Source organism: Guillardia theta (genome assembly GCF_000315625.1).
Source record: "Guillardia theta CCMP2712 unplaced genomic scaffold GUITHscaffold_96, whole genome shotgun sequence".
Classification (NCBI taxonomy): domain Eukaryota; class Cryptophyceae; order Pyrenomonadales; family Geminigeraceae; genus Guillardia; species Guillardia theta.
Genome location: NW_005434578.1, coordinates 108,225 through 122,084, shown reverse-complemented (window position 1 = coordinate 122,084; position 13,860 = coordinate 108,225). Strand labels below are relative to the sequence as shown.

The window sequence follows — 13,860 nt, the reverse complement described above, 5'->3', positions numbered from 1 at the left end:
AGCCCGGCGATCGCGCGAGAGAAAAGTTTGGAGGAATCAGGGTCTTCCGCGCAGTCTCCCTCAGGAGCCTCTCACCACAGACCCTTGATTAAGAACGATCGAAGGCGAATAGTTTTTCGGCGATCATGGGGCGATGGGAGCACTCCGACTCAGAAGCAGCCGATGCTGGTCCTGAGAAATTCTGCTGACTCAGCGATGAATGTCACGAGCCCTACAAGGAGTGCAACGGATGCAAAAGAAGCCTCTGCATCCACCAGCGAAGGGACAGGAAATTTCCTCTCCCAGGAATTCACTCCCAAGACCAGCAGAGCACCGGCGTGGACGGTCGCAACCCCTGAGCCCCACCAGCACCTTGCTGAAGGATACATCAGGGCCAGAGCACGAACTCCTCAGACGTCTCTCGGGCCGGCCAAGAGGGTGCCGCTGACGGACGTTGACGACATTGAGAACGTAGACCCAGGAGGCAATGCGAGGTCTCTGCTGTACACGGATTCCAAGGCGGTGTGCAGGAGGTACAGCGCAAGCGGGAAGCGGGTCAACAGCAGTCCTTTGCGATCCTACTCCCCACAGGCCTGGGAAGAGCTGCAGGGAAGGTGCCGCATGATCAAAGAAAAGTGTCTCAACCCGCACAGTGTGGAGAAGATGAAACCAGGATCAGGCCCGAAGCTCGCGTATGCTACGGACATGCAGGATCTGAGCTCCGATGTTGAGTACGTGCTGGCTCTTACGGAAGGACTCAGGCGCTCTGCCCAGAAAGCGCTCTACGACAGCTCCAACAGGTTCGGCCCTGCCCCTTGTAGGAAACTGTCTGATAGTTCGTTGCAGCGGCAGCAGCGGCAGCAGCAAGTCTTCCCCTCCTGACATGCCAACCCTCAGGCGAGCTTTATTCTTGTTGATGCCATCGTGATGGTGTAATGATGAACATTCAGGGAGGAGGCGCCGCCTACGACCTGCAGGCGGCTAGTGTTCTCTCAGCCTGTACTATAATATGGAGAACATGATGAACAAATGAGATTTCAACTTGCACTTCCCGCTGATCCCCATGGCTGGGGAGGAGTTTTAGTTGGTAACATTACATTGTACATCATGCTTTCAAGGGAGAGCTGGGGTCGTTGATGGAGTGAAGTCCATCGCAACAACATCGGACGCCCTGACGATCGCATTGGGATACTTTCCGATTGGAGTCTGCAGACTGCAGAGAACGATCTGATCCTGTCAGATCAAGTCATTCCCACCACATGTCGCGTAAAAGTAGTGCCTGATTGGCATCCATAGATTGAAACTTGCCCTGCACTCTGCTGTTTTCATAGCAGGACAGATGCACTTCCCAGTCCCTCGCGTTCTTCAAGAACTGCACAATATCACCCGAGCTTCTTCCTCATCTTTGAGCTCTCACATGGAACATCCGCGTTCGCAGCTCGACATTCCGTCGCTGCTCTCCTGCAGGAAGTTGACTGGAGGAACCCTCAAAGAAGGACGACCGACCTCCATCAGTGTCTGGCAATGCTGCGGTGTCCTCAGCCGAGGCCACATCACCTGGATGCAGAGAAGTGTCTGCACGCTCTGTGTCCATGTGAGCTGGAGTCCCCTCAACCTCGAACCATTTTACAGCCTGCGAAAGGAGTAAGCGTCGCAGGTACGTCGGCTCCTTTCGCTTCCAAGTGAGAGAACACTTGCAACCAGAGACCCTGCTTCCATGCATATCATGCAGATCACGGGGATGGGACGAAGCATTCGAGCAGATGATATGTAAGAAGGGTTCGGCACAGATCGATCAGTGTGGGACGCATCGCGCCCTTCAAGAGGCTGAAAGGAAAGTACAGTTCAATGGGACGGACAACAACGATCGGTGCAAGGACTGTTGATAGGATGCAAAGGAGCAACACAGCATGCTGGGTCAAGGCAAGAAACTATCGCAAGGATCTTGGATGCATGTTCCCCTCCGCATAGATAGAGCGTTTGCGACATCTTTCTATCGGGGCTGACAATTTCTGTCACCCATCCAAGGTGACATGTAAATTGTCTTTTAAATTTATATACTTAGTTTTATATTCTTGTACATATTGTTTGATTGCGGTATGCTTGGCAGTCGTAGATCATTTACAATATATTTAAATGTACCTTCGTCTGTAAATAAGTGAGCCAATTCAAGCAATCAGCATTACCGAATTTATTTGATAAAATACTTATTCATGAGTTTTAGAGATATATACGATAAATCCTACTGAAGTTACGACCATGAGATCAACAACTCGGGTTTTGTGCAGTTTTTCAGGTACATTTTTCAAAATATATTTTATTTCACTGTACCGAGGAATTTCCAATTTCAAAACTCGTGATTTTAAAGTTTTTCGTGTATTTGTAGTGCCAGTCGACATACAATATCACTCAGCAACATACCCACCCCTTCTCAGCATTCTTGGACTACCACCCCCTTCTGAAAGCTGAAAGAAGGGAATTCACTGGGTCCTTTGAAGTACCCTCACCTACAAAGACTCCATCAAAGCCTACCCTACCCCCGTCCAAGCGAACCCGTCAGGCAGCATGGAGTGGCGCGGGGGGCTGCGGGGAAAGCAAGGGGGAGAGGAGGAGGAGGGAGGAGGACGAGGACGAGGAGGAGGGGAGGTGGAGGAGATGGAGTTAAAGATGGAAGATCATGATGACTTACTGGCGAGAACGGAGGGAAACTGGAGGCTCACTGGAGGACGTGAGGGTTCGAGCAGGGCGTGGACTGGTGTTGAGCAGGGTTCACACCGTCCGCGGGGGTATACGGGGCAGAGTTGGACAAGCTACCATGAATCAACGCGTCGGATCAATGGAAGCAGAAGCCATGGTCAGGAGAGAAATGAGACTGGACATCGATTTGAGTTTCATGATCCCATCATGAAAGCTCTCAAGGAACATTTGAGCGCGCAGGACGAGAGCAATGGCACCGTTTACCCCAACACTGACTGGCAGAGTGAGTACATAAGTACTGAGTGTATGCAAAACCAAATCCGATACGGATGTGTTGCACCATCCCTCACGATACAAGGTGACGTCACAGCGGCCTCGCCTGCTTTGTACTGACAAGCTGATGTCGCAGACCCGCCAGGGAACGGGGTTGACACTAGCACAAGCAGGGTGGACTACAGCAGTATGCGTTTCGATGACAGCTTCGTGGATGAGGAATTCTTTGCAACAGGCTCGAGGAGTGTTGGGGCATGGAATGACGACCTACTACTCGCAGCGACTAACTTTCATACCAATGCGGGGATGAACAGCACGAGCAGACACGACCGATCACATGCAAATGATCTGGGCAGTGCTGGAGGCCACGATCAAAGTTATGGGTCAGCCCAGGGGCAACATGCCTCTCATCACGCTGATCCCCCCCCTGTTCAAAACACAGGCGCGGGCAACACAGCAGCAATGACCACTGATGGTGAGAGCGACTTCGAGTATGATGATGAGGTAAACGACAATGATCTTGAAGGAGAGCTTGCGGGTGAAGAAGGATGGGTTATCGATGGCGACTGGGTATTCGTTCGGATTGGAACAAACATGTTGTGGACTGGGGAGGACGACGAAGTGATGAAAAGGTTGCAAGATAAAGTGCATGAGATCGAGGCCAAGATTCAATTGAGGACTTTAGAAGATGCCACCGAGGCTGCTGAGGAAGTAGTGACCATCTGTGAAGCGATTGATAGGGAGGAAGAGCGGGAACGGGCTGAAAGTAGCAACACCGATCGGCAGCGATCAGACAGCATAGACAGCGTTGAAAGCATAGCTGAAGGCGAAGCAAACTTGAATGCCTTTCTAGGAGAGATTGATTCACAGCGAAGCACTGGTGAGGACAATGCATTGTCGGATGGAACAGCAGCGGTGACCTCAACATCGCACAATCATCCTGCCTCCATCTCATCGAGTTCGTCTTCATCGCCCAACGTCGCGGAAGAGTGCATCACCATGTCGTGTGCGCATACTCAAGATGGCCCATCGTCAAGAAATGACCATCATGAGAAGTACACAGTGTGTGGCTCGAGGATGAAATCCAAGGCCTGGAGGAGGAGAGATCTACTGGGGAAGTCGAAAGCCATCACTGACGGTTTGTGCGATCTGCTGTACCGTGGGGATGCTGCTGCAAAGATCACCGCGTGTGCTGCGATAACCGGGCTCTCACAGAATCATGTTGAGAACTCGACTAGACTTGGGACCACGCCGAACCTTCTGGAGGGGCTTCTAAATGCCATGAGCGCTCCTGGGCCTTCATCGCAACCCAGTGCCCCTGAGAGTCTAGAGGAGATTCGGGAGGTGGCTTGTCAGGCGCTGGTGCATCTTGCTATGCAAAATCAGTACAACAAGTTGGCTATCGTGCGATGCGACGGGATGCTGGGAGCAATCCGAGATCTGCTTACTGGAGACGTTCAACCTGACACGCAGGATACTGCTGCAATGGTGATTGCAAACTGCGCAGACAACTTTGCTGCTGGAGGAGGAGCAGAAGCAGCAGAAAGGATCGTCGAGACTCCTGGGATGCTGCGCAACTTGTGCGACCTCCTTGTGCAGAGCTTGTCGACCTGGACAGACAGCGCGGACAGAAGTGCGGGACTTGCTGCAGTGATCAGCCTCAGCGACCATCCGAAAGTCCTTCCGAAGCTGGTGAGCCCTTGCTGACCCAGAGTGTCGGGGACTGACTGTGTTGCCTTGTCCTCAGCGTCAGGGAGGGATTGTGCAGTGTCTGGAGAAGATGCTGAACTCTAATGAGATAGGGAAGGAATACGATGCGATGAGAGCTGAGGTTACCGACGTGAGCCAGTATGCTCCTGTGCTCATGATGACCTGCAGGCATTCATGGCGCTGTCGAACCTGGCTGAGGATCCATCGGAGCTTGAGGTCTCGAGCCCTGACGTCTCCTTGCCGACACTCATCCCATACTTGACAGGCGAACCCAGCTGTGCTTACGACCGTCGTGCGTCTAGTGCGATGTGCAGTCAAAGGGAGAAGGGGGGAGGTTAGTCCACGGCATGCTGACGATGAGTGTTTTGACTGAAGCGAGTTGTCGCTCTGAATCTTCACCTTGCCCCCTTTCTTTCTTTGTCTGCTTGCTTCGTCTCAATTGCGTGCTTGTTCACTTGATCGCGTCTGACAATGTCACAGGGCCAGGATGTGATTTGGGCTGTTCGAGAATGTTTGAAACCGCTTGTAAGAATATCTTCAAACATCAGCAACAGGTGAAGTTGCGGCGAGAGATGTTGAGGCCCGTGAGACGGTGAGCAGGAAGCACATGGTGAGCCACAGGGAGACCAGCAGAGTCTTCACGAGATTGCTGAAGCGATGGCTAAATCAACCACTCACGCGACACCAAAACCTGGTTGGAATCGATGAAGAAGTCGCTCTCACTATCATCTTGATCGGCAGAATGCTGGAGGTAAATCAAGGAGTTGCAATCTACTTGGCAGTAGATTGACTTGTTACAGGTCGATAATGGTTCTCTGTCGTTCGGTCTCAAGAAGTGAGTTGCTGTGTTTACCGGCGTCTTGCCTGACTCGCCGATGCAGCAGGAAGGGTGTGACATCAGCCTTGAGCTCCATCGTAGCCAGGAAGTGTGAACCACAGGTGAGAGGATATGGGGAGAGGAACATCAGAAGAAGCTGCGAGGGGGAGGGGAGTCAGTCGGCAGGTCTCTAAAACTTCACTAAGGTCTGGCGCGATACATGGAGCTCATTTGCGGGGACCAACAACAGCGACTGGAGACTCTCTTTCTTCACCGAGGTGAGCAAATTGAGATGTGGAGCTACACGAAGAGTGGGCGGGTCTACTTGACGAACTGCACATCTCTTTCAAGATTGCCGTCTTGCATGTCTTGTAGCATGAATCGATCCTGATCCTTAGCGCGCAGAGACATCTTGCTGTCTGCATGGCGCTTCATCACAGGCTCGGACAAAACTCAGCCGTAAAGAACATCGACCATGCAGTGCTACAGGTGACCGAAGAGAGGAAGGGAAGGCAAGCAGACTGAGCGTTTGACTGCAGATGATTCTATCACGATCATGCTCCATTCAATTGACAGCTAACGGTATTCTTTCACTCCTTGTATCAAAGACGAGCAAGTAGACTATCTCAATGAAACTCCCAAGCACAAAGCCACCCACTCTCATGTTGTTTGTGGCATCGTCTCACATTCGCTGCTGATCTGCTGTGGTTGCCATTGCGCTGCTCCTTCACTACAGAGGGGCATAACATCCTGAGTGCTTTCGGCTACCTTGCGCTCCCAGCTCACGGCGTTGAACCACTGCGATGAATTCCTCAACATATCTGAGGTAGCAAACCAATAAGAAGATGCATCACTTGATCGACAGAAGACAGAAGGAATAAAACATGAAGGAGTGCAGGACAACAATCATGAAAGCAAACTTGTACCTGTCCCGTGTCGACGAGTCTAACGCCATCACATGCAACCTCTCAGCCTTCACTGCATTGATCGCACCATGGCGGCTGTGTGCGATGAGGTGTTCCCCTTCTACCATCACGCACATCCTTCTTCCCATCATCGAGAAGTCTTCTCTCGACATGTCGGGGCGGTACATCTCCAGCTGCGGCTGAGCCCATACCACCAGCTTCCCATCTAGACTGTGCCCAGGAAGCACAAGTCTTCCTTCTCGCGTCAGCTGCAGCCGGCAGGCCTTCCACGAGCTTCCGCACTCCTCGAGCACGAGCACATCCACACCGACGTCGACGAGGCTGCTGGCTCCAGAAACAGGCCAATGGCCGTCCCAGGGTGGATCCGGAGTGATCTCACCACAAGTTGAAGAAGGAGGAAGTTCGCCGACCCCAGAAGCAAAGAGACTACCACCTACTTCCTCCGCTATCTCTGTCTCTATCTCTGTCTCTATCTCTGTCTCTTCCTCAATCTGTATCTCTATCTCTGTCTCTGGATCTTCCCCTGCCCCTAGGCTTGTCTTCATCTTTCTTGCTCCCATCTTTTCTAGCTCTTCTTCTGGCTTCTTCTCTCCCTCTCTCTTCTTGTCGGAACTTCTCGTACTTCCATCTTGCGCGCACTGGAGGTGGAGGTGTGACCTCGTCACCTTGTTGCCCTCGCACTTGATCTGAAACAGGGGGTCCTGAGTAGCTCTGAGCTCCCGCAGCACGAGGAACTCCAACAGCACGTTCCGTTCATGCGCATTCCTCATAACTTTGAACTTTGCGATGCTCCCAACGGGTCCGAGTATCGCACTAGTCACTTCCTCCAGGCTCAAAGGACCCACGTCCCTCTCGTTGACCTGCTAGAGAATCAACGCAAACCTGAGCCAGCAAGTGTCGATGACACCAAGTGGTCGAGATACGTACCTGCACGATGAGGTCCCCTCTTCGCATCCCGCTTAGCATTGCCCCTGTCCCTTGCAAGATGTCCTTCACAAGGTACCCCTGCTTACGCTTCCCTATTACCAGCCCCACTCCCGCGAGCTGGGCAGGTCCATGGGAGGCGGAATGGACATGAAGAGACGAAGACGAGGAGCGGAGAGCAGATGAAGGGGGATGGTAGTTTGCATGATGGCTATCTTGTTCCGCCATCGCCTCCTTCCGTCGCCCTCTCTCCTTGCCGCCAACTCCCCACCATCGCGCCATCGACTTCATGTCCCCCTGTGTTGGAAAGGCGCTACCAAACAAACCACTCAAATTAAATAAATATAGAATTGAACTCCTGGTACAAAACGTACTACCAATTTGCAAAAAGAAGGCTTAATTTGGTGCAGGTCATAGGCGCCACTGTACGGTCAGCCCCGGCTGGCCGGGCCCCGGGCGGCCGGGCCCGGCCCCCGGGCCTCGGGCACGGAGGCTGGCCAGCGGCAGCCGCCCGGCCGGGCCGGCTCACCGTCACCGGCGTGGCACCGGCCGCTCTGCGGCTCACTGCGACTCACGGAAGGGGCCGCCGCAGAGTGACTTAGTGAGTCCTGGACTCCCGGAGGACAATCAGGACTCGGAGCCTCGGAGCCTCCGAGTGTCCCGGCCGGACCCGGGAGTACGAGGCGGGCCCGGGGGCCCTCCACTGGGGCCGTTGACTCCCGGGCCCACCGGCGTGACGGCGTTGGTCGTGCCACTCCGAGGCTCCGAGTCAGCCTGCCAGGGCCGGCGCACCGTCGGTCGTCACTCCGGGCCCCCCGGGCCGGGCGCCGGGCCCGGGGCCGGGGGGCCCCCGGGTGCTAGCCTGCGCGGCCTTCAGACGGTCCGCCAGCCACCCGGCATCCCGGCCGGCTGCACCGTCCGTCAGTCACTGGCGTGATCGGGACCGTAGCCCGGGCTCCGGCGGGTCACTCGGAGACGGACGGCGGGCGCCGCCGCCGCTGAGTGCCGGCCGGGCTGCCCCGGGCCCCGGCCGCCGCCCGCCGCCGCGGGTGACTGGCGGCAGCTGAGCCGCGGATCCCGCTCCCGGCCACCGACAGTCACAGGCTTTATTATCAATTATTCAACGGTTTCCCTGAGCAGAATTCCTCTTGCACTGACCCCTGCGTTGTAGTGTTTCAGCTCTACCAAAGGAGGGGTGGGTCTGAGGCGTCAACAATGGTCATTATTACGGGGCACTGAAAGTTGCGTTCAGCGACACTACCACCCCTCCGTATGACTGAAAAAATACCCTCTCAGTAAGAGGCAAACTCCCTCTAAATACATCGGAAGGCCTCTTCCGCCTGCACCCCACGCGCTCCTTCCATCCCCTCCAGCACCTACACGCATCCTCCCATCCCTCTCCAGCTCCTCCGACTACCCTCTCCGACGTCTGACAGAGCCTTCTACCTCTACACTCTCAGGATGGAAAGATTCTTCGGCGAAAATACGTGTCTCCTGAACCCCAGAGGATCCCTCGTTCCACTCGACACTCTCCAAGACAAGCAGGTGGTCGGCCTCTACTTCTCTGCTGAATGGTGCACACCCTGCAAGTGCTTCACGCCCTCGCTGATCGACGTCTACTCCCGGATGAACTCACAGGGCAAGAAGATGGAGGTGATCTTGATCTCTGGGGATCGGACCGAAAGGGACTTCCAGCACTACTTTCACCAGATGCCATGGCTCGCGCTGCCCTTCAGTCAGCGGGACATCAAAGAGGCAATAGAGCGTGAGATTGGCCATGATAGCATGCCATTGTTGGTACTGGTCGATCCACGGGATGGCAAGATCCTCTCGAAGCAGGGCCGCAAGGTGATCCTTGAAGACCCTTATGGAGACAAGTTTCCTTGGCGCGATTTATCCAAGCAAAAGGATGCTTGCTCGGTCCAGTAGACGATGCTAGAACAAGTCCATTTAGGGCAAGAAAGAGTGTTTCGACCCATGCGAGAGCGACATCTTTGGCGCGGAGGAACACAAAAAGGAACAACAGAATGGTGTGGTTGTAGATATCAGGTTCATTTCATGTTCCACAGAGTTTGCAGTTGGCTGATTCCCGGATCACTGTAAATGAGATGGTATACGTTATTTTTCTATCGAAATAAGTTCTTCGGCGTCTTAATGAATAAGAGTTTACTTGACGGAGTGAATTGAATGAAAACTTCGTTGATTGCAGCATCGAATACTCTCGGTAATGCATGAGCCTTCCGTGCCACCATTCTATTCCAGGCGCCTTTGCTTAACAGAGGCAAATCCGTGCTTAAGACTACTGTGTTAAACTAGGCATGTCTTCAATTTTTAGTGAGCTTGATGTTTGTTGTTATGGACAACAACCTCTTAGGCATGCCATGACAAGTGAAAATCGGTTTGAAACAAGTGCTTGGATTAGACTCTGACACTCTGTACATAACCAACAAGGTACCTTGATTCGAGGCATTAGCCTGTCTCACTAGAGGTCAATCTTCTTGCTCAATCCATATAAGAAATTGAAAACACGCGAGTTTCTGGCGAAGGTCCGCGTGGCACATGCAGTGCCAGGCCAAAAAGTCAGTAAGGGTATCTATCAACCATCGTCAAACTCATGAAGGCAAGCTACAGTCTCAACAGACTGAAGCTTGCCTCAAAGTTTCAAACTTTGTACGAAATCGGACGTCATGCAGGGTAGCGCTGAACATGTACGTGCGGTACGATTGTAGTTGTCATCTCTATACTAAACACCCTTCCTCAGAAGATCGCATCGGTCTCCGCTATCCAGTCTTTCGATAATCGTCGTCGTATCATAACAGCACTTCTCAGACTGCTCCCTGTAAAAGCTCTACCTCTCTTTGTTTCTCCACTCCGGGCCTAGTTTCTCCACTCCGGGCCTAGTTTCTCAGTCGTGACCGGCTGGTTTATGACGTTCAGACCCACAAGCCAACCGAGAAGATCAGCAACAAGTGTTTCCAGCCTGCCCAGACCTTGCAACAGGTTTGTACATATTTCCTCCTACACTGTAAGTTCGCGAGCCTCCTCTCAGATATCATACACGCCATGTTTTGAATTCAGGGTAGATCTGACCTGTGTCAGGTGTAGACTCGTCCACAATACGAATCAGAATTTTCCTTCTCAAAGGCATATTCTACACTGTCCTTGCAATCGCTCAAATGTGTATGGAAATCTTTATTTCGTCGATACAAATCCAGGTACAACTCTTAGAACTTGAGCATGAGCTTTCCCTTGTTGGATCCTTCAAACAACATGTTCACAACGTCAGGGTAGTTGTCGATGCCAGTCTGAATATCTTCCAGGTACTTGATCTTCTTGTCCTTTACCAAAGGGATAAGTTCCGCAAGGGCCTGCTCGTACTTGTCGAGGTGGTCGAGGCAAATGAAGCCCTGCAAGTTCACACGACGATGGAGGAGCATCTGGAAATTCTTGAGCGCAAAGTCTCCCGTGTTATAGCCCGAGATGATGCCGCAGAGGGCAATGCGAGCATTGTTATTGAAGCAGCGGAGAACAGCCTCGGTCGAAGGGCCTCCCGTGTTATCAAAGTAGCTGTCAACGCCGTTGGGAGCAAGATGCTTCAACCTCGTCAACATGTCATCAGTCTTGTAATTGATCGCGCCATCAAATCCAAGCTCATTCACAATCCAATCGGCCTTCTCCTTAGATCCCACAAACCCTATCACACGTGCGCCACGCAGCTTAGCAAGCTGTCCGGCGAGTGAGCCAACAGCTCCGGCTCCAGCGCTAACAACAAAAGTTTCTCCTTGCTTGGGCTTGCAGATCTCATTCACTCCAACCCATGCAGTAAGCCCGATGATCACAGAGCACACAGACAGCCATGCGGTGTTTGGAAGTCCCTCGATCTCCTTGGCAACAGTCAAGCCAGGGTCAGCAGCGGGGTCTCCAACATAGTAGTGCTGAATGCCGCCCATGCCCAACACATGAGCTCCCACAGGGAAGGAAGGATTCTTGCTCTCCTCTACCACACCATACGTCATCGCTCTCATGGGAGCATCCAGATCAACAGGGGCAAGGTACTGGTCGTCTTCAGACATCCAGATCCTGTGAGTAGGATCGACGGAGGCATAGAGGTTCTTGACGAGGAACTGGCCATCCTTGAGGCTGGGAGTGGCGTTGGAGACGATCTCTACATCCTTCTGGCTGAGAGCAGCGGAGGGACGGCGACGGAGGAGCAGTTGACGATTCTCGGGCATGACAGCACAGAGCAGTACGGCAGAGAAGTTTCGGTCCCTTCTTTTATAGGGGGAAAATGAGGTGTAGGCGGTAGGGTCGGGTAACGGTGTTTTCACAGGTAAGGTGGTACTTCGTGCTTGAAACAAAGAATGAGGTATAGGTACAAGATAATCTAATTGAGGTAAAGGTAATTTTCACATAGTACGGATACTTGGTTGTCAACGCACCTTGCAAGGTGCTATCTGATTTAAGTACGTGGGGTGGTGGCAAAATGGGGTTGAGGGTGGGTAGGGACTCCGGGAGGGCAGGGCACATTGGCGACTTGGGCCTCGGAACTACCTGAATTTGATGCATTAGCCTAGGGTGGGTAGTCTCATATCATGAAGGGGGTGGTACACAGCACAGGATGGTCCTTCATGTAGTTGGAGCGAGGGGTGGGGTAGGAGCGGGGCTGCTCTCTTTGTTGAGGGATCAATAGCCCCGTAGGTCGCATCGAACTTTTGACCAGCCTGCAGCTTTTGACTGGCCAAAGCGGCTACTAGCCCGGTTCGGAGTTCAGCACGGTTTACCGTACCGTACCGGGCCGCCGGCCGCTCAGCCGCTCCCGTGACGGTGCCACGGTGGCCGCCGGGCCGGGAGTACCGTAGTACGGTCCGATCGGACAGTCCGACGGATCACGGCTGTCACCCCGATCACGGCGAGTCGGGCCAGCCGTCACGTGACGGTACCGTCCGACTCAATCGAGTCCGATCCGGGACCGCCCAGTGCCATTGACTGATCAGTCTTCTGAGAAGTTACCGTCGGTAACTACCACAACTAAACAGAGAAGGACGGTTCGGTCTCAACTGAGTTTCAGGTTTACTAAGTTTAATGATCGGGGAATGTACTTTCAAACGGAACTCCCTAGAAACACATGTGTCACCAACGATGGAGGATAAAAGTTTGCAAAATCGAAACATTATCATGAGCCTCCACACCACATGATCCCTACCCTGTCACCCGAACATACAGTACCCCGCCTCAGTGCATTTGAGTTGCGGGGCCGCCCTCCCCCCCATCCCCCCCCCACGTACCCTCCCCCTCCCTTAGTCTCCACCCTTCCCTCATGGTTCTAGTTGGCATTGAAGCAAGACACACTGGAGGCGTGAAGATATCAAACTATCACCTGGCTGTCCGCAAACACCATGTCATGTACCTACAACAAACAACAGTCGGCCCATGTTGTTGATATCAAAAGTCATAGAAGACGTCCTCACATGTTCAAAATCTTTATATCCATTCACACGTCCGATAATGTTGTTACCCTGTTGGATCGTGTCAAGTTGCGAAGCAACCCTCCTCTTCACTATCATCACTGACCTGTACAACCATGATGGTAGGGAACGATCTCACTTGCTCGAACTGGACAAGCTCCTTGTTTGCAGGATCATCCACATCTATGAGGTGCACGCGATCCTGTGCTTCCCCTACAACCACTGTAAGCACGAGCAAAGCTCCACGTCTCAGTGACGACGCAGCTGTTCACCGAGATCATCGAAGTTCTTTTGAAGTTCGGCAATCTTCGAACACAGGGGTCAGTGATACAGCGCCAATCTCCTCTGCTGCACACAGACCTGTTTCTGCGACCACTGACACCAGCCCGGAGCAACAAAGATCAACAGATGGGCATGCCTTTGGAGCAAACTCAGACTTCTCCGAGGTGGGAAGAGCAACAAGAGCATACAGTGATACATCTCAACCCTCAACAAGAGCATACAGTGATATATCTCAACCCTCAACAAGAGCATACAGTGATACATCTCAACCCTCAACAAGAGCATACAGTGATACATCTCAACCCTCACCAAGAGCATACAGTGATACATCTCAACCCTCACCTCGTGTCTGCCATCACCATCTTCTTCACTTCCTCCTCAGTAGTGAACGCCCGGATGGCGGACCACCAGCTGAGCATCGAGTCACTCACAGTCGAACAGGTATATCTCGACCATACTTCTTGTCGACCTTTCTCCTGTACTTGTCCATGGCATCTTGGTTAGCGCCTGCTCCTCCATCGCACAGCGAGGTCAAAGTAGCCAGTGCCGACGCAGCTTTTAGCGAAACTTTCAATGGGACATTCTTCGCGTGAAGCTGCTTCGCTATCTTGAGGATCGTGACTTTCCTAGACGCCATGTTTTTCGCGCTCAGGAGAAAGGTTCTGCGCTGGCTGTCATTCTCAACTGTTCCAAAGGAGACCAATGCGATCGCGGCCATGAAAGTAAAACAAATGGCAGCCAAGGCCACAAACCCCTGCGACGAACAGGAAGAAGTCACGGGCTTGAA

The 13,860-nt window shown here is 52.9% G+C and overlaps 6 protein-coding genes across 6 annotated transcripts; 2 read left to right on the top strand and 4 right to left on the bottom strand.

Annotated features, from left to right (window-relative positions):
• Positions 1-870: 870 nt before the first annotated feature.
• GUITHDRAFT_154985 (hypothetical protein) lies at positions 871-1,433 on the bottom strand. The gene is made up of 3 exons (XM_005824284.1): positions 1,397-1,433; positions 1,259-1,351; positions 871-1,212 (listed from the first exon to the last, which is right to left on the bottom strand). Exons 1-3 carry the CDS (start codon positions 1,403-1,405, stop codon positions 1,093-1,095), a joined length of 222 nt encoding a protein of 73 aa, XP_005824341.1. The 5' UTR covers positions 1,406-1,433; the 3' UTR covers positions 871-1,092.
• Positions 1,434-2,982: 1,549 nt separating this feature from the next.
• On the top strand, positions 2,983-5,939 carry GUITHDRAFT_116473 (hypothetical protein; the record flags this gene model as incomplete). Its single annotated transcript, XM_005824283.1, has 11 exons — positions 2,983-3,034; positions 3,086-4,641; positions 4,697-4,789; positions 4,828-4,875; positions 4,925-4,960; positions 5,140-5,213; positions 5,260-5,410; positions 5,460-5,494; positions 5,541-5,598; positions 5,663-5,754; positions 5,882-5,939. The coding sequence occupies 11 exons, from the start codon at positions 2,983-2,985 to the stop codon at positions 5,937-5,939; spliced, it is 2,253 nt and encodes a 750-aa protein (XP_005824340.1).
• An 86-nt stretch (positions 5,940-6,025) lies between these two features.
• On the bottom strand, positions 6,026-7,602 carry GUITHDRAFT_154984 (hypothetical protein). The gene is made up of 2 exons (XM_005824282.1): positions 6,403-7,602; positions 6,026-6,297 (listed from the first exon to the last, which is right to left on the bottom strand). Exons 1-2 carry the CDS (start codon positions 7,170-7,172, stop codon positions 6,207-6,209), a joined length of 861 nt encoding a protein of 286 aa, XP_005824339.1. The 5' UTR covers positions 7,173-7,602; the 3' UTR covers positions 6,026-6,206.
• A 1,266-nt stretch (positions 7,603-8,868) lies between these two features.
• Positions 8,869-9,219, top strand: GUITHDRAFT_57835 (hypothetical protein; the record flags this gene model as incomplete). The annotated part of the gene is made up of 1 exon (XM_005824281.1): positions 8,869-9,219. A coding segment is annotated over one exon (351 nt), but the record flags the coding sequence as incomplete, so codon positions are not given.
• A 1,282-nt stretch (positions 9,220-10,501) lies between these two features.
• GUITHDRAFT_154983 (hypothetical protein) lies at positions 10,502-11,574 on the bottom strand. The gene has a single exon (XM_005824280.1). It carries the CDS (start codon positions 11,556-11,558, stop codon positions 10,551-10,553), a length of 1,008 nt encoding a protein of 335 aa, XP_005824337.1. The 5' UTR covers positions 11,559-11,574; the 3' UTR covers positions 10,502-10,550.
• Positions 11,575-12,691: 1,117 nt separating this feature from the next.
• GUITHDRAFT_116469 (hypothetical protein) lies at positions 12,692-13,710 on the bottom strand (the record flags this gene model as incomplete). Its single annotated transcript, XM_005824279.1, has 7 exons — positions 12,692-12,733; positions 12,795-12,842; positions 12,898-13,004; positions 13,064-13,097; positions 13,152-13,209; positions 13,416-13,484; positions 13,532-13,710. 7 exons carry the CDS (start codon positions 13,708-13,710, stop codon positions 12,692-12,694), a joined length of 537 nt encoding a protein of 178 aa, XP_005824336.1.
• Between the last annotated feature and the right edge of the window lie 150 nt (positions 13,711-13,860).